We start from the raw sequence: 21669 nt of genomic DNA on the forward strand, positions 1-21669 counted from the left end.
TTCTAAGGCTAGAATGTCCTTTTTGTAGTGTGGTGGTGAAAACTGATCGCAGGAATCGAAAGGAAGGTCTTACCAGTGTTTTGTAAACTACAAGAGTAAGCGGCTCACAGCAAACATCTCTTGAACAGGAAACCCAGCTTTATTGAAAACACTATCTTTCAAATCCTCAAAAAAAGATATGTTTTCTGAAACGCACTTTGGTCTCAGTTTGGTCTTACACTTCAGCTCGGCCTCGGATGTGCAATTCTCCCGAAGTGTGTGAAGCTCGTGGAGGCGACAGTGCTGGGAGACGGGGCGCACAAGCACAAGGTTGTGTTGTGGAAGGGCCCCGTACTGCGCGAATACGGGGCCCCCCTGCCAGCCCAGAGCGGTGGCATGCACTCCTGCCACACAGGCAAGGAGAGCGGGGAACAGCCCAGTGGACTCCACTGCTCTAACCCCCGTTCAACAGCTGGCTTTATCTGTGCAGATCGAGATTACACCGCCGTCCAGGGAGGGCCAAAAATAAAGGCACTTCAAGGGGTGAAGAGAGCACGGCGTGTGTCGCGAAGGATTCGCTACTCACAGGCGCTTACCCGGAGTCTGGAAAAGCTCCTCTTAATGAGCGCATTCCTGACCGCCGGCGGGAAAGAAGTGCTGGCCCCGCGGCTGGCCGGAGAGGCCCTGGATGTGTTCATTGAGTTGGGAGAGGAGACGAGAAGGAGGGCCTCCGTGATCCTGTGATAATCGCACTGCGCTTCCTCTTCCCAGCCACTCCGGGAAAGAGCGATTTCTACGGTACAAGCGCAGTACTTCCAGATTGCAGATGGGTTACAGTGTTTAGAACGTATATTTTTACGGGTGGCAGGGTGGCACAGTGGCACAGTGGTTAGTGCTGCTGCTGCCTTGCAGCACTGGGGCCCTGGGTTCAATTTCTGTCTGTGTGGAGTTTGCATGCTCTCCCTGTGTTTGCATGGGTTTCCTCCCACAGCCCAAAGACATGCTGGTAGGTTCATTGCCCTCTGTCCAGGGTGTACCCTGCTTTGCACTCAGTGACCCTGCACTGGATAAAGCAGTTAGAAAATGATTAATAAAAAGAATAATGCATCATTTTATTGATACAGTACATCCCTACCTGTATGTGATTTTTGTCCTTTTCTGGGTGTGGTATTTCTTGTCTCTGTTTCCGCTCGAAATTAGCAGGAAAAAAATTCAGAATAAGATGAAGATAAAATGAGCCACATGCTGTACGTTTCTGACATCAGTGTGGACAGAACGGGTTGCATGCTGGTTTTTAGGGATGCTTAGACACTCAGTCGAAATGTCTCAGAGGCCAGGCAGACACGTTCTGCTTTCCCTCTGCCACCTGCACACGTCACGTGAAGATCTCGTCTTCGCTCTGTAGGGCGGATCTTCGGTCTTTGCCCTCTGACACCCCGCCTGCACTGTTTCGGGGCATGTTAATGGAAAGGCACGCCAAACATTCAAGAGCCGCGGATCTGGAATAGATTTTATTGCCGATGCGTGTCCAGACGCGCTTCACGCCTGTCAGGCCTGCCGACCGCGTGCCCCCGGCAGACAGCACCCCCGGTCAGAGGAGGGCTAGGCAGCCCCCCGAGGGCCTGTGGCTCACGTGCTCTCGAGGCCCGGGCCTCCGCCTGCTCCTCATACAGGAGCCTGCACCTGTCCTTACTCAGGTCAGCTCAAGAGGCCTTTCAGAGGAAGAGTCATTTGTTGGCTCCATTTCCATTACTAGCAATGCAGTGTCACTAATGACCTTGTAGCGGAGCTAGTTCGGATACGGTGACGTCAGCGCCCTCCCTGCGCGTAGCAGGGACCTCAGCTGCCTGGGCTGGGGGAAGTCTCCTTTAGCTCATGCGGCTGGTTCCCTGTTGCGTTACGCCGGAGACCCGGGTTCGCGCCCCAGGTGCTGCGGGACAGAACGGGTGGCGGAGGGCACGAGCCCGCGTGGAACCGCGACGGTCACATTGTCTGACATCCTGTCACTGATCTGCGGTGTCATTTAATCTCCCGTGCGTTTACTGTCACGTCCCCACTCGGGGACTGAGTGTGAATTAACACCCAGGCAAAGTCAAGGGTATCAGCTTCCAGCGGAAACCACATGCGAGCTGGTTTCATCTCTGACGTTTCACCTCGTCTCTCTGTAGCTCCTGCCCTCGAGCACGCGCGCTGTGTGAAGGGCCCGGTGTTGGAAGTGTGATGTAGCACCGCTGAAGGTGCTGTGTGACTCTTTGCACATCTAACGTAAACTTCTGTTTGCAGGACTCACCTGCTGCTGCTAATCCACAACGTGAGCTGCCTGCCGGTCCACGGAGATGGGAATTTCACAGAGTTATATTTGTCCTGGAGGACAATGCAAAGAAAACAGCAGAGCTGGGGGTAAGGAGGTTGCAGTATGAGAAGGGGGGGGGGGCAGATTCTAACAGGTGTCACATGACAGCACCATGTGTTTGGAGTGCTTGGAGTGGCTCAAAACTAGTTTGTGTCCTTGTCTCATACTTGCTGTGCTTTACACAGATTCTTAGGTTTTTTGTGACATAAAATCACAACCAACTATGTAACTCGCTTGCTCTTGAAAATAAAACTAGATACCTGTGGGGTACGTGCAGAGGTGTGTCTCTTGTCCAGTCCCAGTGGGACAAGACTGCAGAGGGACGTGCTGATCTGATGCTTTTAGTCAAAGCGAGTTACGTTTGCTGAGTGAAGGCCCTTGCCACAGGGCACAACAGAGCACCCCAACTAAGGTATGAGCCCACAAATTAGGGGTTTCCAGTTACCAGTCCAGAACTGCCTCTGTACTGGCAGCAAGCATAGCTGAAACCGTTTGAAGACAAGCCGAGTGTTGTGTGTTTACAATAGGAGTTTGGAAGGGAGGTTACATCCTAATCTTGCACTCTCCCACTCGCCTACATACAGATCTTTACTTCCCTTCATGTAGCTCTCTCACATGAGAGACAGACTGCTCTGTCATGTGGCTAAAAAGAAAAAAAGAACAAAGGTATTGGAGTTTTTAGGGGGGTCTTTCATGGGATTTGGGTAGCCTGTCCACACGCCTAGACTGCCATTCCCTCACCTAGGTGAGTTACACTGAATACCTTTTTATCAAGAGACTATCTCATCCCTCTGCTGCCTTTGTTAGGATCTGAAATAGACCGTGCCTGGAATTCTCTCAGAGAAGAGCATTTACCTTGTACCAGATCTGAGGAACAGTAGTGCAGCGCACAGCTGCCGAGAGAGCAATGCATGCTCAAAAAAAAAGAAAGAGGACACTCCAGATTATGGAACTTGCTTTGGTTTGCTGCAAGTGTAAACTGAAATCAGGAAATGAAAGCTTTGCACTGGCTATCCTGTGTTTTAAGATTGGTTGTTTTTGCTGCCCTCATTGTCTTACATAACACAACATAATTTATTGGCCCTATACAATCTCTTGCATTAGGAGTTTGTCTTTTCACAGACCCCAGCTTGCTCTCCATGAGACACACAGACAGGGAGAGGAGCTGGGGGTCAGAGCGCAGGGTCAGCCATTTATACAGCACCCCTGGAGCAGCTGGGGTGAAGGGCCTCGCTCAGGGGCCCAACGGAGTAGGATTCCTCTGCCGGCTGCGGGATTTAAACTAACAACCTTCCAGCCACAGGCGCAGATCCTGAGCCGCAGAGCCACAGCTCTGCATTAGCATTAGCATTAGCAGTAGCGCTGCACATTTAACAATTGCCTCATACAGTTAGGGAGCAGGCATGAGCCAAAGCAAGAAACTAGGGCCGTCCTGTCTCCGGTGGCCTGCGCTCTGTCCTTCACTCCATCGCTCTTATTTTCGCTGCCTCCTGCTTCTCACTGAAGGCCGTCCAGCCTGCTCCTCCCCCCCGGCAGGCATGATATTCCTGCCAACGCCAAGCGTGGAGAAATTCGGCCAGGACGCTGGGGGTAACACCCCTACTGTTTTCAAGAAACATCCTGGGATTTTTTAATGACCACAGAGAGTCAGGAGCTGCGTTTTACATCTCATCTGAAGGACGACACTTTTCCATTGCATACTGTTCCTCAAAAGAGCATTTGGAGACCCTGGGCTGTACAGGAAAGCCAGCTGTGACCTGGAGAGGGCCGTCAGACATGTGAAAAGGGACGACAGAGACAGGCTTGAATCACAATGTGGGGGCATTAACACAGCGCGCCTCTGGAATGGCCTGAGGGCTGTCGCTAATTATAAAGGACAAATGGGTGTTAAAACAACAGCTGCTGACAAACTAAACAACTTCTATGCGAGGTTTGACGCTCACAACACGGACCCTTCACACAAAACGCCCAGTGAGTCTGGGGAGTTTGTGCTGCAGCTGTCTGAACAGGAGGTACGGAGAGCTTTCGGAAAGGTGAAGCCACGCAAGGCTGCCAGTCCTGATGGCCTCTCCTCCTGCGTTTTAAAGGCACGCGGAGCACAGCTGGCCCCTGTCTTCACTGTAATATCTAACATGTCACTATCCCTGTCTCCTGTCCCACTGTGCTTCAAGAGAACTACTATTGTGCCACAGCTTAAAGCAACCAAGGTGTCATGTCTGAATGCCTACTGCCCGCTGGCACTCACCTCAGTAGTCATGACGTGCATGGAGAAACTGGTGATGGGCCACATCAACAGTTCTGTCCTGGACTCCCTGGACCCCCTGCAGTTTGCTTATAGGAATAATAGGTCAGTGGGCGATGCTGTCTCACTGGCCCTTCACACCAGTCTTGACCACCTGGACAAGAGGAGCACCTGTGCCAGGATGTTATTTATTGACTTCAGCTCAGCCTTCAACACAATTGTGCCAGGCAGGCTGGTGATCAAACAAAAGAGATTATAGTGGACTTCAGGGGGCAGAGGACGTCACACACCCATCATCATTCACAGGGCTCCTGTTGAAACTGTCAGCACCTTCAGGTTCCACGGCCTCCAGATCACTGAGAGGCTGAGCTGGCCAGAGAACACTGCTGCCATCCTCACTAAAGCCCACCAGCGCCTTCACTTCCTGAGACAGTTAAGGAAGTGGGGGATGAGCAAGACAACACTCACCAATTGTTACCGTAATCCGATTGAGAGTGCCCTGCCCGGTGGTGTTACGGTGTGGTATGGTGGAGCCACAGGACAGAACAGCCATACAGAGGGTTGTGAGGTCTGCCCAGAAAATCACTGGGACCGAGCTACCCTCCATCGACCAGATAGATCTCGACCGCTGCCACAACCGGGCTCGAGCTATACTTCGGGACCCAATTCACCCGGGCCACGATCTGTTTTCACCCCTGGGGTCTGGTAGGAGGTATCACAGTATCAGAACACTGACAAATAGATTCAGAAACAGTTTCTTCCCCCAAGCAGCCCGCATCTTAAAGAGCTCATATTAGCACCTGCACTTTAAGGTACTGCACTGTTTGCACTGTCCTGTCTGTATTATGTCTTTTGGCTACATTTATTGTCCATGTCTGTCATTTGAGCCTATTTTTTTTCTCTGTTACTGGGTACAGCTGAATGAGTAAGCATTCCAATACACGATGTATACGGCAAATAAATAAATCTTATGTCTCTATTATTTAAGTGCTAAGATTCATCATCACATTCATCAAGTTGCCAGGAAGATATATATATTTTTTGTAGCGGGCTACATTGACATGGTATTAAACAGTCGACACAGGTAAATGCATTCGAGACGATTAATATTTGTCATGAACAAAGCTGATGAAGATGATGATGGCAGCGAGTGAGGTCCCAGGGCTTGATCCCTACAGTGTCATGCAGTCCAGGTGGCCTTCTTGTGCTGCCTCATCTTTATCCCTGTCCAGCTCTAAGAAGCCTAGTACAGATCACACAGGCCTTTCTGCTCTCTGTGGTAGTGAAATTAGGAGACTGCAGCCTGAAAGCAAAGCCTGGATCAGGACCAGATGCCATTCGAGAGCACTCTTCTAAGCAGGACAAGCACTGGTTTTTCTTCCACACAGTCCTCCCACCCTCATGAATGTTAAAAAGACAGTATATTGAGACAACAAAGACATTTACTGGTGATTTTCCCCGAGCAGTATAGCATAGCATTATTACGCGAGAGCAGGGTATCAAAGAGAGTGGGGCTTCCCATCAGACCCTCCCGCCCCTTCTGCGAAGGAAGACCAGTGGGCGTCCTCGAACGTGTTGACTCGCTCTTAGCTGATCCGCTTGACTGGGGCAGTGGCCCGGAAGCGCCCTGTAACCTTTAACTCAGACTAAAGCAATCGCTCTCAAACCACGAAACCAGACTTCTTAGAACGTCGACAGAGGAGACGGGATAAAAAAACCACACAGAAACGGGAGAGAGAAGTGAAGGCAAGATGCAGGAGGGGAGAGGAGTGAGAAGCGCAAGAGAACACCTCCGTCCACAAACTGGGAAACCCGAGTCCATTCAGGTAATCCGAGCACAAAAAAGACTGGAATCTAGGCCTTAAGTAACAGTCTAGTTTGTAAAAAAACCTGACTTTCTGTCTGCAGTATCCAACATGCTAAAAGACAAACCTCATTTTGTAGCGGTGCGTCGTGTTGGATAGGCAGTCAGTCCCTTTTCTTGAGGATGTTTCAGAGGACCTATTCCCTCTTGCCCCTTTACTGTAACCTGTCGCCGTCGCCAGCTGTAGTGCAGTTTGCCCCGGTGTTCACAGATGTGTAAATAATAACAGTGAGCACTGTTGTGTAGTTGTGTGCTTTCTGAGGTTTGCACCCTACTTATGACTCCGTTGCCATGCTGTGCTGGAGAAACGAAGAGAATGGGCTGATTGGGAGCGTTCCCCGAAGACAGGGGCTGCGTTAAGCGTGAACTTTTATTGCATGGGAAGCTAGTGCCTGTATCCAATACTCGACAGTGATCCTGCCTAGTTGAAAAAGAAGATACAGCTCATCTATTAGAAGGAATGGAATAATCCTGCACTATAAAACGACAGCAATTATTACTGCCTCTATAGGGAGGTTGCCTGTTCACTACACACAAGGAGGCCGGGAGCTTCTCCGTGTTTACTGCCCAGCATGCAGCGTACATCCGAGTGCAGACAACCCGCACGCGTTGATAAATTACAGCTGGAGCCACGGATCACGGTGACGCGGAGTCCAGAACGAACGTACCGAGAGCAGCACCCGCCCAGCTGCACAGACACCTCCGACCCCCCCCCCCCCCACCACCACTCATCGCAACAGCAGACGCACACCACGGCTCATTTTTAAACAACGCCTTTTTTTATTATTCTTTTTTTCTCCCCTAATTACAGATGCTCATTTTTTTTTTTGAGGGTTAAAAATCAAAAAACAAAACAAAACAAAAAAAAAAACAAAACAAAAAATTAAAAATGCAAAACAGGTCTTTTTCACGGTTTTTTTTTTTGTCCCGACACCCCAGTACCTCTCCGGCGCTCCCTCCCTCCCTCCCCGCCCCACACGTAACGCTGCCCCTCCCCAGTTTAAATACTGATCTCAGCCTGCCCACCCACTCCTCAGAGCCCAGTGTTTCCAATGGGGGCTGACGAGCGGTGCAGCGGCCCTGTGGTGACCCCTCTCTCCGCGCCTGCCTGTCTCTCTCTCCTATTAAAACAGCAGCTGCTATCTGGCTTGCTCTCTCTATATAAATACATGTGTGTGTGCGCGCGGCGCTCAGGGGCGAGGCTCAGCGCTTGTTGTTATAGTACAGCCCCCCCGGCGCGGCCCGGTGGTCACCCTGCCCCCCTCCCCCACCTCCCCACACGGAGAGGATGGGGTGAGTGTGGATGGCGGGAGCGGAGAGAGAGAGAGACGCTGCCGACACTGTAGGAGGCGCCGCAGCCACGGGGGGAGGAGGGGTGGTCAGCCTCCACTGGTCCTGAAACCTGCAACGACAAGAAGTGGTCTAATATACAAGGGAGAGGGGGGGGGGGGGGGGGGAGAGAGAGAGAGAACACAGAAACAGGGAGGGCTGGGGGGGGAAGGACCCCACACAGCAGAGGAGGAGGAGGAGGACAGCAGCGAGAGGGAGGGAGAGCAGATGAAGGCAGCGGGCCTGGCCTCTGCCCCGGAGCCCCAGGGTGAACCATCCACAGACTGGCCGAGACATGAGGACACTACGGGCCCGAGGGGCTACGAGGCACTGCCTGTCCTGTCTACCGCCCCAGAGCAGCGCCCGCTCGGGGCTCGGGGCTCGGGGCAGGAATGAGACACACGGGGGAGGGAGATGACAGCAGCGACACGGAGACGATGGCAACCAGTCGTCCACACACACAGAGAGAGAGAGAGGGCAATATAAAAGACTCCCAGCCAGCAGCCTCAGGAAAACCACAACACAAAACAGCTCTTCGCTACACAGATCCACAGAAACATTTAAAATAAAGAGATTCCTTCTTTTTTTTTTGTCACGGGAGTTAACGGTGGCTGTGCCCGAGTCACAGCCAGAGAGCGAGGCCAGGCTTCAGACTGTCATCTTCCCAAATCCTCTCACAACAGCTCCCCCAGCAATACCTTACCAGCGCCGCCACGTAACTCCGCACACTCTCACGCACACACCCCGACAGCGCGGGGGCACAATCGCACACGCGGGAGGCGCCCCCAGGCCTGTCTGTCTGTCCAGGGGGTACGCAGGAAGATTTTTTTTTTCTTTTGTCTTTTTTTTTTCTTTTTTCTTCTGTTTTTCTTCCTCCGTGTTTTTGTGTTTTTTTATTTTTTCTTTCTCTCTTTTTTTGGGGGGCGGGGTGGGTGTTGGTTTGTGGGGTTCTAGGTGGCGGGGGGGTGGGTAGAGGGGGGTCAGGGGTAATTAGTAAGGGGAATACCAGGATGTCGTTCTCCCTCGGCCCCTAGAAAAGAGAGAGAGAAACAGAGGGTGAGTTTTGGCTGTAACACTGAAATCAATTGAGGAAGGGGATGTCGAATACCCAGCAGAGGCCAGGTGCGCGAGACAATTTGGCAAGGAGGGAATTTCGAGGGGGCTGGGGACGTGTGTAACAGGGTACAGATTCAATGCTTAGGCCATCTTAAAATACACATCATTCACATTCCTGACAAATTGAGGTGTTTAAATTGGAGCAACGCAAGTTTAAACTGGGACTCCAATCACGAGAGTAGGGTGGACCGTTTCTTTTACTTGTTACAACCTAAACTCACTCGTTCGCCTTCCTTATCGGACACCCAGCACTGGGGCCGGGCACGTGAGAAGAGGAACTTTTTCAAACAAATAGAAAGATCTGAAAGTGACATTCAAGGAGGGCAGAGGTTTTGAGAGCTGGAGATCGCTCAAGGCTCCTGGATCGGAGATGCTGGACTAGTCAAGTGGGCCGCCTGTCTGCAGAGGTCCAGGGTGATGTGGGGTGTCACAGGGGTGTAGTGTGAGAGTGCAGGTACTCTCTCTCTCTTTCTCTCTCTCTCTCTCTCAGGGAGCGCTCTTCCCAGGGCTGCTGTTGGGAGAGAACCCACCCCATCCCCACCCGCACTGGGACCAACCTGCAAACAAGAGCTGGCTCCAACCCCCCACTCCCACCCCCACTCATGCTCTCTCTCACCCGCACAGACCAGCCCAGACACGCAGGCACAAGCCTGCAGCCACAAGTCACCTCACACAGGAGCACAACCTCAGCAGCTGCCCCAGCCAAGCCCAGCTGGGGACACAGTGGATGGCATCGTGAGCAGCACCTGGGCACACAGGTGTGCGGGACCGTGAAGCGTGTGTGTGTGCGAGTGTGCACAGGGAGGGCGCGTGCTTGTGAGAGAGCGCAAGAGGATGCAGCCTGTGGATTCAGCTCTCTGACGGTCACTCCCAGGGAATCACCCGCAGCTCGGAACACAACAGGAATCCCGTTATTGTCTGTTTCCAGGAGAGTCTCTCACATCACTCTCCCTCTCCATCGGCACCCCGTCTCTCACACTCTCGCCAGACTCACAGCATGGTAGGAGACACAAGTCGTGTCCCGGGACACACGGACACGCGCTTCTAACAGGCTGGCTTTGTGGCGTCAAAGCTAGCCGCTCTGTAACTGCGGGTGGAACTTCAAAGTGACTCTAACACTCCAGTGTCTGGAGAGGGCGGAGAGGAAAACGGCCCAGCGGCTCTCTGGCAGGCTGTGGTGAAACCTCTCCTGCATGACTCAGGCCTGTGATCTCACCGGGGGGGGGGGGAAGAGGAGGAGGAGGAGGAGGAACTGCGGACAGGCTTCCCCGCCCTGCCCACCTCCCAGTCTCTCCACAGGGTGCAGGTCAGAGGTCAGGGGTCACCGGCAGCGCTGGCCCAGAGAGACTTCTCCCCAGCGCCACGTCACCAAGAGAGACCCGGGACCACAAACCCCCCCCTACCCCCCCCAAGGGCCGGCCCAGCCTAGTGACATGACCTGGCCTCGAACCCGCGACACAGCCTGGGTCACAGGTCTCCACCTGCGCTCGGGCTGAGTCCCGTGCGACTCCCCACCTCTCGGCTCCCCTGCACTGTGGAAGTTAATCCAGCCCCGGGCTCCTCCCAAACTCGAACTGCCTACAGGGCGCCTCTTGCCCCGCTGTACGCCCCTCGGGACTGGGCTCCAGACAACTCGCGCGAGATTTTCCAAAACCGTGCGTGCAGAAGGGCCGTCGTGCCCGCCCGCCCAGGGTCTCCGAGCACACCCGGCGCCGGAAGCGTACCTGAAGGCCCGGCCTCGTCCTCTGGGGGGGGTGTATCCACTGTAGTATCGGGAGCGGGACGTCGAGAAGTTCCCTCGTGAGCGGAAGCGGGCTCTGGGGAAGCCGCGGTCTGTGGTGCTGATCCCTGGCCGGTTTGTGCGCTTGGCTCCCACCTGCACAGCAACACGCGCACAGTGAAACAGTCGCCATGGCAACGCTCGCTCGCCACAGGACAACCGTCGCCATGGCGACGGACGAGACACTTGAGACATCGCACAGTCACATCCCATCTCAAGACTCACTTTTAAAGCACAGCTTTTCATTCTGGTAAACTTGCTGTTTTAATCTTTACTCATGACTGTTTTACTGTATAGCGCCTTGAGATGATGTAACACAGAGAGCTCTACATAAAACATGTCATTGCTCCCTCATGACAGTGCTGCTATCCCTGGTCCTGGAGGGGCCCAGTAAGTCAGAGACTTCCAGCAACACGGGGCAAAATCATCCTGACAATTCAAGCAAGCCTCTTAGCTTCATCACCATCATCACGGACCTGGAAAACAGACTTTAGCCCCAGTAAAGAGGACCCCAGGCCTCTAGACCTGCTTGTATACTGATCTGCAGCAGCACATTAGACACCAGTCCTCACAAGCCCCTCAGTGACCCCTGCCGCCCAGCGCGCACGGACAGACGGCACCCACGCACCTTTATCTGCCTCCCTCTGAACAGAGACTCGTCCAGGGCCATGGCCGTCCGCACCGACTCCTTGTCTGCAAACTCGATGTAGGCAAACCTGCGCAGGACACCAGTCATTAACGCACGGCGCCTACCAGCAGCGCCCCCACGGGGCACGGGGCCTCACTTCTGCCACGGCCCGCGAGCACCCCAGAAGGCCAGCCCGGGAACCCGCTCCGGAAGCCCGTCTGAGCGCGCTGGAGTCAGGGCCTGCTCTTCACGGCTAGTCGGGGCGTCCGCCGGGCCCCACAGCCGCCGGCCCCTCGGCTGCTGCCCAAGAAAGAGCCCCACTCTCTCTCGCGGCTGAGCCAGAGCCGGGCACGCGCCCCTCCGCGGTGACATCAGGGCGCCGAGCCCGTCAGCGGCCGCTCGGGGCTCAAAGGAGCGTCAGCTGGGCCCGCGGCGTCCCGTATCCCACCCGGCCACTCGCCCCCCCCCCCCCCCACCAAGGGTAACGCTCAGACAGCCGCTGAACCCCCAGGGGCTCTACCCGCCGGCAGCTCTGCTTACCCTTTGGGGTGTCCGGTGAACTTGTCGCACAGGATGGTGACTCTGTTGACGGAGCCACAGCCATGGAAATGGGCCTCCAGCTCCTCCGCCGTGGCGCCGTAGTCCACCTGCGAGACAGAAGGTGGGTTTCTGAGCCCCGGCCTTGCGGGACCTTACAGCCACTCCTGTACCGGACACGTCTGTGCCTCCCAGTCATTTACAGGGGAGCTGGGAAAGAGGCTGAATGATATCTGTGAATGCTAACTAGGATTTAATGGGAAATTCATTTTCCTGTAGGATGTACAGCTAAAGGGAAAAAAAAAACTTCTGAACAGCCCAGCTGGGGCACACCAATGGAGTCACACCAAAACACTCTTCTCCAGCTCGTGACACCTGGACAACATCCTGGGATCAATAAACTACTACCAGCCGTGTGCTCAGCACCGAGCTGGTGCTCCGTGTCGAGCAGCGAGCTCTGCGTCGAGCAGCGAGCTGGTGCTCCGTGTCGAGCAGCGAGCTCTGTGTCGAGCGCCGAGCAGGTGCTCCGTGTCGAGCAGCGAGCTCTGTGTCGAGCAGCGAGCTCTGTGTCGAGCAGCGAGCAGGTGCTCCGTGTCGAGCAGCGAGCTCTGTGTCGAGCAGCGAGCAGGTGCTCCGTGTCGAGCAGCGAGCAGGTGCTCCGTGTCGAGCAGCGAGCTCTGTGTTGAGCGCCGAGCAGGTGCTCCGTGTCGAGCAGCGAGCTCTGCTTTGAGCGCCGAGCAGGTGCTCCGTGTCGAGCAGCGAGCTCTGTCGAGCAGCGAGCAGGTGCTCCGTGTCGAGCAGCGAGCTCTGTCGAGCAGCGAGCAGGTGCTCCGTGTCGAGCAGCGAGCAGGTGCTCCGTGTCGAGCAGCGAGCTCTGTGTCGAGCAGCGAGCAGGTGCTCCGTGTCGAGCAGCGAGCTCTGTGTCGAGCAGCGAGCAGGTGCTCCGTGTCGAGCAGCGAGCTCTGTGTCGAGCAGCGAGCAGGTGCTCCGTGTCGAGCAGCGAGCTCTGTGTCGAGCAGCGAGCAGGTGCTCCGTGTCGAGCAGCGAGCTCTGTGTCGAGCGCCGAGCAGGTGCTCCGTGTCGAGCAGCGAGCAGGTGCTCCGTGTCGAGCAGCGAGCTCTGTGTTGAGCGCTGAGCAGGTGCTCCGTGTCGAGCAGCGAGCTCTGTGTTGAGCGCCGAGCTGGTGCTCCGTGTCGAGCAGCGAGCTCTGTGTTGAGCGCCGAGCAGGTGCTCCGTGTCGAGCGCCGAGCAGGTGCTCCGTGTCGAGCAGCGAGCTCTGTGTTGAGCGCCGAGCAGGTGCTCCGTGTCGAGCAGCGAGCTCTGCTTTGAGCGCCGAGCAGGTGCTCCGTGTCGAGCAGCGAGCTCTGTCAAGCAGCGAGCAGGTGCTCCGTGTCGAGCAGCGAGCTCTGTGTCGAGCAGCGAGCAGGTGCTCCGTGTCGAGCAGCGAGCTCTGTGTCGAGCGCCGAGCAGGTGCTCCGTGTCGAGCAGCGAGCAGGTGCTCCGTGTCGAGCAGCGAGCTCTGTGTTGAGCGCTGAGCAGGTGCTCCGTGTCGAGCAGCGAGCTCTGTGTTGAGCGCCGAGCAGGTGCTCCGTGTCGAGCAGCGAGCTCTGTGTCGAGCAGCAAGCAGGTGCTCCGTGTCGAGCAGCGAGCTCTGTGTTGAGCGCCGAGCAGGTGCTCCGTGTCGAGCAGCGAGCTCTGCTTTGAGCGCCGAGCAGGTGCTCCGTGTCGAGCAGCGAGCTCTGTCGAGCAGCGAGCAGGTGCTCCGTGTCGAGCAGCGAGCTCTGTGTCGAGCAGCGAGCAGGTGCTCCGTGTCGAGCAGCGAGCTCTGTGTCGAGCAGCGAGCAGGTGCTCCGTGTCGAGCAGCGAGCTCTGTGTCGAGCGCCGAGCAGGTGCTCCGTGTCGAGCAGCGAGCTCTGTGTCGAGCAGCGAGCAGGTGCTCCGTGTCGAGCAGCGAGCAGGTGCTCCGTGTCGAGCAGCGAGCAGGTGCTCCGTGTCGAGCAGCGAGCTCTGTGTTGAGCGCCGAGCAGGTGCTCCGTGTCGAGCAGCGAGCTCTGTCGAGCAGCGAGCAGGTGCTCCGTGTCGAGCAGCGAGCTCTGTCGAGCAGCGAGCAGGTGCTCCGTGTCGAGCAGCGAGCTCTGTGTCGAGCGCCGAGCAGGTGCTCCGTGTCGAGCAGCGAGCTCTGTGTCGAGCAGCGAGCAGGTGCTCCGTGTCGAGCAGCGAGCTCTGTGTCGAGCAGCGAGCAGGTGCTCCGTGTCGAGCAGCGAGCTCTGTGTCGAGCGCCGAGCAGGTGCTCCGTGTCGAGCAGCGAGCAGGTGCTCCGTGTCGAGCAGCGAGCTCTGTGTTGAGCGCTGAGCAGGTGCTCCGTGTCGAGCAGCGAGCTCTGTGTTGAGCGCCGAGCTGGTGCTCCGTGTCGAGCAGCGAGCTCTGTGTTGAGCGCCGAGCAGGTGCTCCGTGTCGAGCGCCGAGCAGGTGCTCCGTGTCGAGCAGCGAGCTCTGTGTTGAGCGCCGAGCAGGTGCTCCGTGTCGAGCAGCGAGCTCTGCTTTGAGCGCCGAGCAGGTGCTCCGTGTCGAGCAGCGAGCTCTGTCAAGCAGCGAGCAGGTGCTCCGTGTCGAGCAGCGAGCTCTGTGTCGAGCAGCGAGCAGGTGCTCCGTGTCGAGCAGCGAGCTCTGTGTCGAGCGCCGAGCAGGTGCTCCGTGTCGAGCAGCGAGCAGGTGCTCCGTGTCGAGCAGCGAGCTCTGTGTTGAGCGCTGAGCAGGTGCTCCGTGTCGAGCAGCGAGCTCTGTGTTGAGCGCCGAGCAGGTGCTCCGTGTCGAGCAGCGAGCTCTGTGTCGAGCAGCAAGCAGGTGCTCCGTGTCGAGCAGCGAGCTCTGTGTTGAGCGCCGAGCAGGTGCTCCGTGTCGAGCAGCGAGCTCTGCTTTGAGCGCCGAGCAGGTGCTCCGTGTCGAGCAGCGAGCTCTGTCGAGCAGCGAGCAGGTGCTCCGTGTCGAGCAGCGAGCTCTGTGTCGAGCAGCGAGCAGGTGCTCCGTGTCGAGCAGCGAGCTCTGTGTCGAGCAGCGAGCAGGTGCTCCGTGTCGAGCAGCGAGCTCTGTGTCGAGCGCCGAGCAGGTGCTCCGTGTCGAGCAGCGAGCAGGTGCTCCGTGTCGAGCAGCGAGCAGGTGCTCCGTGTCGAGCAGCGAGCTCTGTGTTGAGCGCCGAGCAGGTGCTCCGTGTCGAGCAGCGAGCTCTGTCGAGCAGCGAGCAGGTGCTCCGTGTCGAGCAGCGAGCTCTGTCGAGCAGCGAGCAGGTGCTCCGTGTCGAGCAGCGAGCTCTGTGTCGAGCGCCGAGCAGGTGCTCCGTGTCGAGCAGCGAGCTCTGTGTCGAGCAGCGAGCAGGTGCTCCGTGTCGAGCAGCGAGCTCTGTGTCGAGCAGCGAGCAGGTGCTCCGTGTCGAGCAGCGAGCAGGTGCTCCGTGTCGAGCAGCGAGCTCTGTGTCGAGCAGCGAGCAGGTGCTCCGTGTCGAGCGTGCTCCGTGTCGAGCAGCGAGCTCCGTGTCGAGCAGCGAGCAGGTGCTCCGTGTCGAGCAGCGAGCAGGTGCTCCGTGTCGAGCAGCGAGCTCTGTGTTGAGCGCCGAGCAGGTGCTCCGTGTCGAGCAGCGAGCTCTGTCGAGCAGCGAGCAGGTGCTCCGTGTCGAGCAGCGAGCAGGTGCTCCGTGTCGAGCAGCGAGCTCTGTGTCGAGCAGCGAGCAGGTGCTCCGTGTCGAGCAGCGAGCTCTGTCGAGCAGCGAGCAGGTGCTCCGTGTCGAGCAGCAAGCTCTGTGTCGAGCAGCGAGCAGGTGCTCCGTGTCGAGCAGCGAGCTCTGTCGAGCAGCGAGCAGGTGCTCCGTGTCGAGCAGCGAGCTCTGTCGAGCAGCGAGCAGGTGCTCCGTGTCGAGCAGCGAGCTCTGTGTCGAGCAGCGAGCAGGTGCTCCGTGTCGAGCAGCGAGCTCTGTGTCGAGCAGCGAGCAGGTGCTCCGTGTCGAGCAGCGAGCAGGTGCTCCGTGTCGAGCAGCGAGCTCTGTGTCGAGCAGCGAGCAGGTGCTCCGTGTCGAGCAGCGAGCAGGTGCTCCGTGTCGAGCAGCGAGCTCTGTGTCGAGCGCCGAGCAGGTGCTCCGTGTCGAGCAGCGAGCTCTGTGTTGAGCAGCGAGCAGGTGCTCCGTGTCGAGCAGCGAGCTCTGTCGAGCAGCGAGCAGGTGCTCCGTGTCGAGCAGCGAGCTCTGTCGAGCAGCGAGCAGGTGCTCCGTGTCGAGCAGCGAGCTCTGTGTCGAGCGCCGAGCAGGTGCTCCGTGTCGAGCAGCAAGCTCTGTGTCGAGCAGCGAGCAGGTGCTCCGTGTCGAGCAGCGAGCTCTGTGTCGAGCAGCGAGCAGGTGCTCCGTGTCGAGCAGCGAGCTCTGTGTCGAGCAGCGAGCAGGTGCTCCGTGTCGAGCAGCGAGCTCTGTGTCGAGCGCCGAGCAGGTGCTCCGTGTCGAGCAGCGAGCAGGTGCTCCGTGTCGAGCAGCGAGCTCTGTGTTGAGCGCTGAGCAGGTGCTCCGTGTCGAGCAGCGAGCTCTGTGTTGAGCGCCGAGCAGGTGCTCCGTGTCGAGCAGCGAGCTCTGTGTCGAGCAGCGAGCAGGTGCTCCGTGTCGAGCAGCGAGCTCTGTGTTGAGCGCCGAGCAGGTGCTCCGTGTCGAGCAGCGAGCTCTGCTTTGAGCGCCGAGCAGGTGCTCCGTGTCGAGCAGCGAGCTCTGTCGAGCAGCGAGCAGGTGCTCCGTGTCGAGCAGCGAGCTCTGTGTCGAGCAGCGAGCAGGTGCTCCGTGTCGAGCAGCGAGCTCTGTGTCGAGCAGCGAGCAGGTGCTCCGTGTCGAGCAGCGAGCTCTGTGTCGAGCAGCGAGCAGGTGCTCCGTGTCGAGCAGCGAGCTCTGTGTTGAGCGCCGAGCAGGTGCTCCGTGTCGAGCAGCGAGCTCTGCTTTGAGCGCCGAGCAGGTGCTCCGTGTCGAGCAGCGAGCTCTGTGTCGAGCAGCGAGCAGGTGCTCCGTGTCGAGCAGCGAGCTCTGTGTCGAGCAGCGAGCAGGTGCTCCGTGTCGAGCAGCGAGCTCTGTGTCGAGCGCCGAGCAGGTGCTCCGTGTCGAGCAGCGAGCTCTGTGTTGAGCGCTGAGCAGGTGCTCCGTGTCGAGCAGCGAGCTCTGTGTTGAGCGCCGAGCTGGTGCTCCGTGTCGAGCAGCGAGCTCTGTGTTGAGCGCCGAGCTGGTGCTCCGTGTCGAGCGCCGAGCAGGTGCTCCGTGTCGAGCAGCGAGCTCTGTGTTGAGCGCCGAGCAGGTGCTCCGTGTCGAGCAGCGAGCTCTGCTTTGAGCGCCGAGCAGGTGCTCCGTGTCGAGCAGCGAGCTCTGTGTTGAGCGCCGAGCAGGTGCTCCGTGTCGAGCAGCGAGCTCTGTGTTGAGCGCCGAGCAGGTGCTCCGTGTCGAGCAGTGAGCTCTGTGTTAAGCCGAGCAGGTGCTCCGTGTCAGGAGGCATTACTGTAATAGATTCCTGAAGCCCAGAGGAGAGCGCAAGACTCACGTTTCCCACGTAGATCGACCGGCCATCAGCCTCCATCTTCTCCTCGATGGACATGATGACGGGACCCGCTGGGGACAGAGGGAGAGCAGACGTCAGCGCCGACACAGTCCCACACCCTCGCCCGAGGAAACGGCCTGCATTTCCACTGTGGGTCAAAGAGCCACAGCAGCGCTCTCCTGACGCGATAACAATGCCATCAGGCTGTGGGGACTGTGGACAAGGGGCTGACTGTGAGGCCCCGAGCACGCACGCACAGGGCTCATGCTGTCAAGCAACAGCACGCAGAGAACCTAGGGGACTCGTCTTCACGTGGACAGAGCCCTCCCTGACTGAACACAAACATAAGTCCCATGCCGGGCACGTACAGACACACAAAAACAGAAATTGCCCCCAGCTGCAAGGACACCAATACAACAATGACGGATCCTGTCAGGGCTCAACAGCCTTTTACCCGAGCAGCTCTGAGCCATCCCAGCGCCCCCCAGCGCAGGCGTTACTGCACAGGCACAGCTCCATCCTTCCTGGGACCACAACCCATTTCCTCGCCACGCTGTGCCCCTCGCTGGTTCAGGAACCGGGGGCTTGACCGGACCCCCACCTCACACAGAGCAAGTGGGGCGCACTGGAGCACCCCCATCCCTCATCTCACCTGGCGGGGGGCTGAGGTTCATCTGTTTCTCCACCTCGTTCTGCAGCTCCTTCAGCTTCTCGGCTTCCTCCTCCATCTCTCGGACCCGCGCTTTGATCGCCTCCAGCTCCTGAAACACAGGGACGCGCGGAGGTCAGCCCCTTGCCCCCCGAGGGCAGCAGCTCGGCGCAGGGCGGGGCAGTGACCAGCGGTGGGCCCATCTCGGGCGCCGAGCGGAAGCACGAGCGCGCACACGCAGACCGAGGGGGGCTCCTGGCAGGCCCCACTGCCACAAGCAGGTCAGATGCCAAGAGCCAGGGCCAACGGACCCGCACGCCTCCCGACGGAGCGCAGGGGTCACTTAACGACCTCCGCCGGCGCCGACGGGCGGGGGCAGCCTGCCCGGACCCTCCCGACTCATCCAGCTGTGTCCCGAGAGAAGCCAGGGTAATCGGCTTCAACAACATGGCTGAGCAGCCTGTTACACTCTCCCACCATCCTTGGTGTAAGGAAGAGCCTCCTGTCCCGACTGGAGGGTCTCACCGAGCTGCATCTTGACAGAAGGCAGGGTATCGGCTACAACACCATGTCAGCTTGTTCCACACTCCCGACACCCTCTGTGTAAAGAAGGGCCTCCTGTCCTGACTGGAGGACCTCACCCAGCTGTGTCTGGAGAGAAGACAGGGTATCGGCTACAACACCACGTCAGCTTGTTCCACACCCCCTGCCACCCTTCGTGTCAGAACCGCCTCCCAAGTGCCAGCTTATCGGACGGGCTTTCGCCGCGGTGCTGGAGCCGGTCTCACAGGGGCAGGGTGAGGAGCCGTCCTTGCAGGCTTTCAGCTCAGCCCCGGGCGCCCTGAACCGGCACCACTCCCCTCACCCTTCCCGAGCCTCTGGCACCCAGGGGACACGGGGCGACCCCCACCAGCTGCACTGCGCTGCAGCCGCGTCTGCGACACGGCACGCTTCTGTCGCATCCCTCCCTCCCAGCCCGGGCCGGCCCGAGCCGCGATCACACGCCCACCCGCTCTCCACTCACCTGCCTCCGCGCTGCGGTACCCACGCGTCCGGCTCGCAATCACAGGCAGCAGCCCGAGCTTACATAAGAACGGGATGTGGGAAAAATAAACCCCAACAACCCGGGACGATGGCCACCCCCCAGCCCGCCTGCACCCCAGGAAGACCCCCGGTCTCCCCCAGCCCAGCCCCCGTGGAGCGAGCTGCGCCCCCGCGACCGCTCGGACCCGGACACCCCGAGCCCGACCCCTCTCCTCTCCGCATCGCGCTCCTCCCCGAACCGAGCCTGCAACAGCACGACCGAGCCGCCCCCCGGGCCGGTCTCGTCGACCTCACGGCTCCGAGCTGGGCGGCGGGAGAAGATTACCGTGTGCGCCCCTCTGCAGCGAGACACTGCGGCTGCGGCGGCTGCTAATGGCGGCCTGTCCTCTCCCTCACCGCCTTCCAGACCCCTCGCATCCTGCGACGGAGCCTCGCTATAGCGCAGGGAAACTGGCGCCACTGCGGCGCCAAGATGGACACCGACGCCACGCTGCGGAGGGCCACCGCCAGAGCCAACATGGCGGCCGGGGCGAGCCCAGTTTCACACGCGCGCGCCGCAGCCCCCCACTTCGCGAATCGGGACACGCAGAGCGAGGACGATCCCCCTCAAAAAAAAAAAAAAGAAAAAAGATGCCCTCCGCTCACGGGGCATCCTACACCGCCGGACCGGCTCGGCGTGCCGGCTCGCACCGCGAGGCAGGAATACCAGCGGTCCACCCCTCCAGACTCTGTGGCGGCTGGGATGGGGGGGGGGTCCCCAAAATACAAAGGGTCACTCGTCACCCCACCATCCAGCGCCGCGCAGCTGCCCCGGGGCCGGCGGCGGGAGGGGGGCCTGGACCTGCTCGCCCCTGGCACCCCCCGCCGACCCGCGGCTGCGCAGCTGGACCGGACCGGATCGGCTGGACCCGACGCCGAGGCCGGGGGGCCGCCGGTCCCGCTCGAGCGGTCGCGGGAGAAGTGGGGGGTCCCGACCCGGGTCAGGAGCCCCGCACACGCGCGGCGCCCACGGCCGAGGCCGCCCGCCCGCCCTCACGCGCACACACACACACACGCGCGCCGGACCCCGCGGCCTCACCGGGTCCTCAATGGCGGCCTCGCCCTCCTCCAGGCCCGGCTCCTCGTCCCCCGCGGCCGAATCCTCCAGCTCCGGGTGCCCGGGGTCCGAGTCCAGCAGCGACTCCTCCGCCAGGCCGTTGCCGTACTCCGCCATGCCGCCGCCCGTGTGTGCCGCCGACCAGGCCCGGCCGCGCCGCGCGAATCGAGAGGGGGAGCGAGGCGACAGAGAAAAAGGGGGCTCTTTCGAGGACCCCCCCCGAGCTGATTCGGGCTGGCCTTGTGGCGACTCCGCTGGGCTCCCTCGGCGCCGCTGCCCCCGGAACACTTCGATCCTTAGACTGGAAAATAAATAAATGTTTTTATTTTCAATTCTCCACTCGAGCGCCGCGTCTCCTCCAAACCGAAATGGAACCGTGGGGCGGGACTTCACCTCACTGCGGTCGCCAACTCCACACCCGATTAGTCGCCGCGTCCGCCTCGGCACCGCCCCCCAGGCCTGTCCGGCTCTCTGATTGGCTTTCGGTCAGGTCATTTTCTAAAATCACGGTTAGGATGGCTTTCCCACCTCTTTCCTGATTGGACAGGGGAAACGTCCTTCATCTAAAGCACAGCCTCTGCTACGAGCGTGATTGGCCGAAATATGCGTCGTTTATGACAGAGAGTCTCCGTCCAGTCGCTCTATTTTTAACCGGTCTGCCCAGGTCTGATTTTACACACATCTACCGGCATCAGAAAGCTGCTTATTCCTGATTGAGGGCGACGCGGGGACAGCCCGAACGGCTAGCGCTCAAGGACGGGGATGAGCTCAACAGGGCGCCAGTTCTAAGCAGCAAACCCTTCTACAGACACTGTTTAGAGACACCAGTGACCTCAACCTGTATGTCGTTGGGGAAACGGAAATACACAGCAAGGCCACAGGGAACATCCAGACTCCACACAGAAGGATCCAGTTATGACTCGAACCCGGGACCCAAGAGCTGTTTTACTGGCGTGGTGCCTGGAGGGCATTATTCAGCTTCGCTATAAGGTCATTCATTTTATTTTATTAGACCTCTGTGGTCCCCGGCTCACCCCTGTCGCCCAGCTATTCTCCTCAGGCACGACATTAACCTGGAGGAGCAGTTGCAGGGCCCCCACTTCAGGTCCTGGAATGAAGGCACACACTGCAGAAGCTTGCCCACCCACACAGGATCACAAGTCCGGTACAGGGTGGGGAGAACTCCCCGTCACAGGAGCCCTGCAGCTGCATATAATAATAATAATTAATAACTGCTTACACTTCTATAGCTCTTTTCTGGACACTCCACTCAAAGCGCTTTACAGGTAATGGGGATCCCCTCCACCACCCCCAGTGTGCAGCCCCACCTGGATGATGCGATGGCAGCCATAGTGCACCAGAATGCTCCCCACACATCAGCTATCAGTGGGGAGGAGAGCAGAGTAATGAAGCCAATTCATAGATGGGGATTATTAGGAGGCCATGATTGGTAAGGGCCAATGGGAAATTTGACCAGGATGCCGGGGTTACACCCCTACTCTTTTC

The 21669-nt window shown here is 58.8% G+C and overlaps 1 protein-coding gene across 2 annotated transcripts; it reads right to left on the reverse strand.

The window, feature by feature from the left end:
- Nucleotides 1–7195: 7195 nt before the first annotated feature.
- pabpn1 (poly(A) binding protein, nuclear 1) lies at nt 7196–20562 on the reverse strand. 2 transcript variants are annotated; one of them, XM_088916717.1, is made up of 7 exons: nt 20146–20562; nt 18027–18135; nt 17378–17445; nt 11832–11938; nt 11292–11379; nt 10608–10759; nt 7196–7840 (listed from the first exon to the last, which is right to left on the reverse strand). In XM_088916717.1, exons 1-7 carry the CDS (start codon nt 20278–20280, stop codon nt 7642–7644), a joined length of 858 nt encoding a protein of 285 aa, XP_088772843.1. In that variant the 5' UTR covers nt 20281–20562; the 3' UTR covers nt 7196–7641. The 2 variants fall into 2 exon arrangements, with proteins under 2 accessions (XP_088772843.1, XP_088772844.1); XM_088916718.1 differs by having other exon boundaries at nt 7196–8797.
- Nucleotides 20563–21669: the final 1107 nt, after the last annotated feature.

This window comes from Atractosteus spatula, chromosome 5 (genome assembly GCF_055471065.1).
Source record: "Atractosteus spatula isolate fAtrSpa1 chromosome 5, fAtrSpa1.hap1, whole genome shotgun sequence".
NCBI classification, from domain to species: domain Eukaryota; kingdom Metazoa; phylum Chordata; class Actinopteri; order Semionotiformes; family Lepisosteidae; genus Atractosteus; species Atractosteus spatula.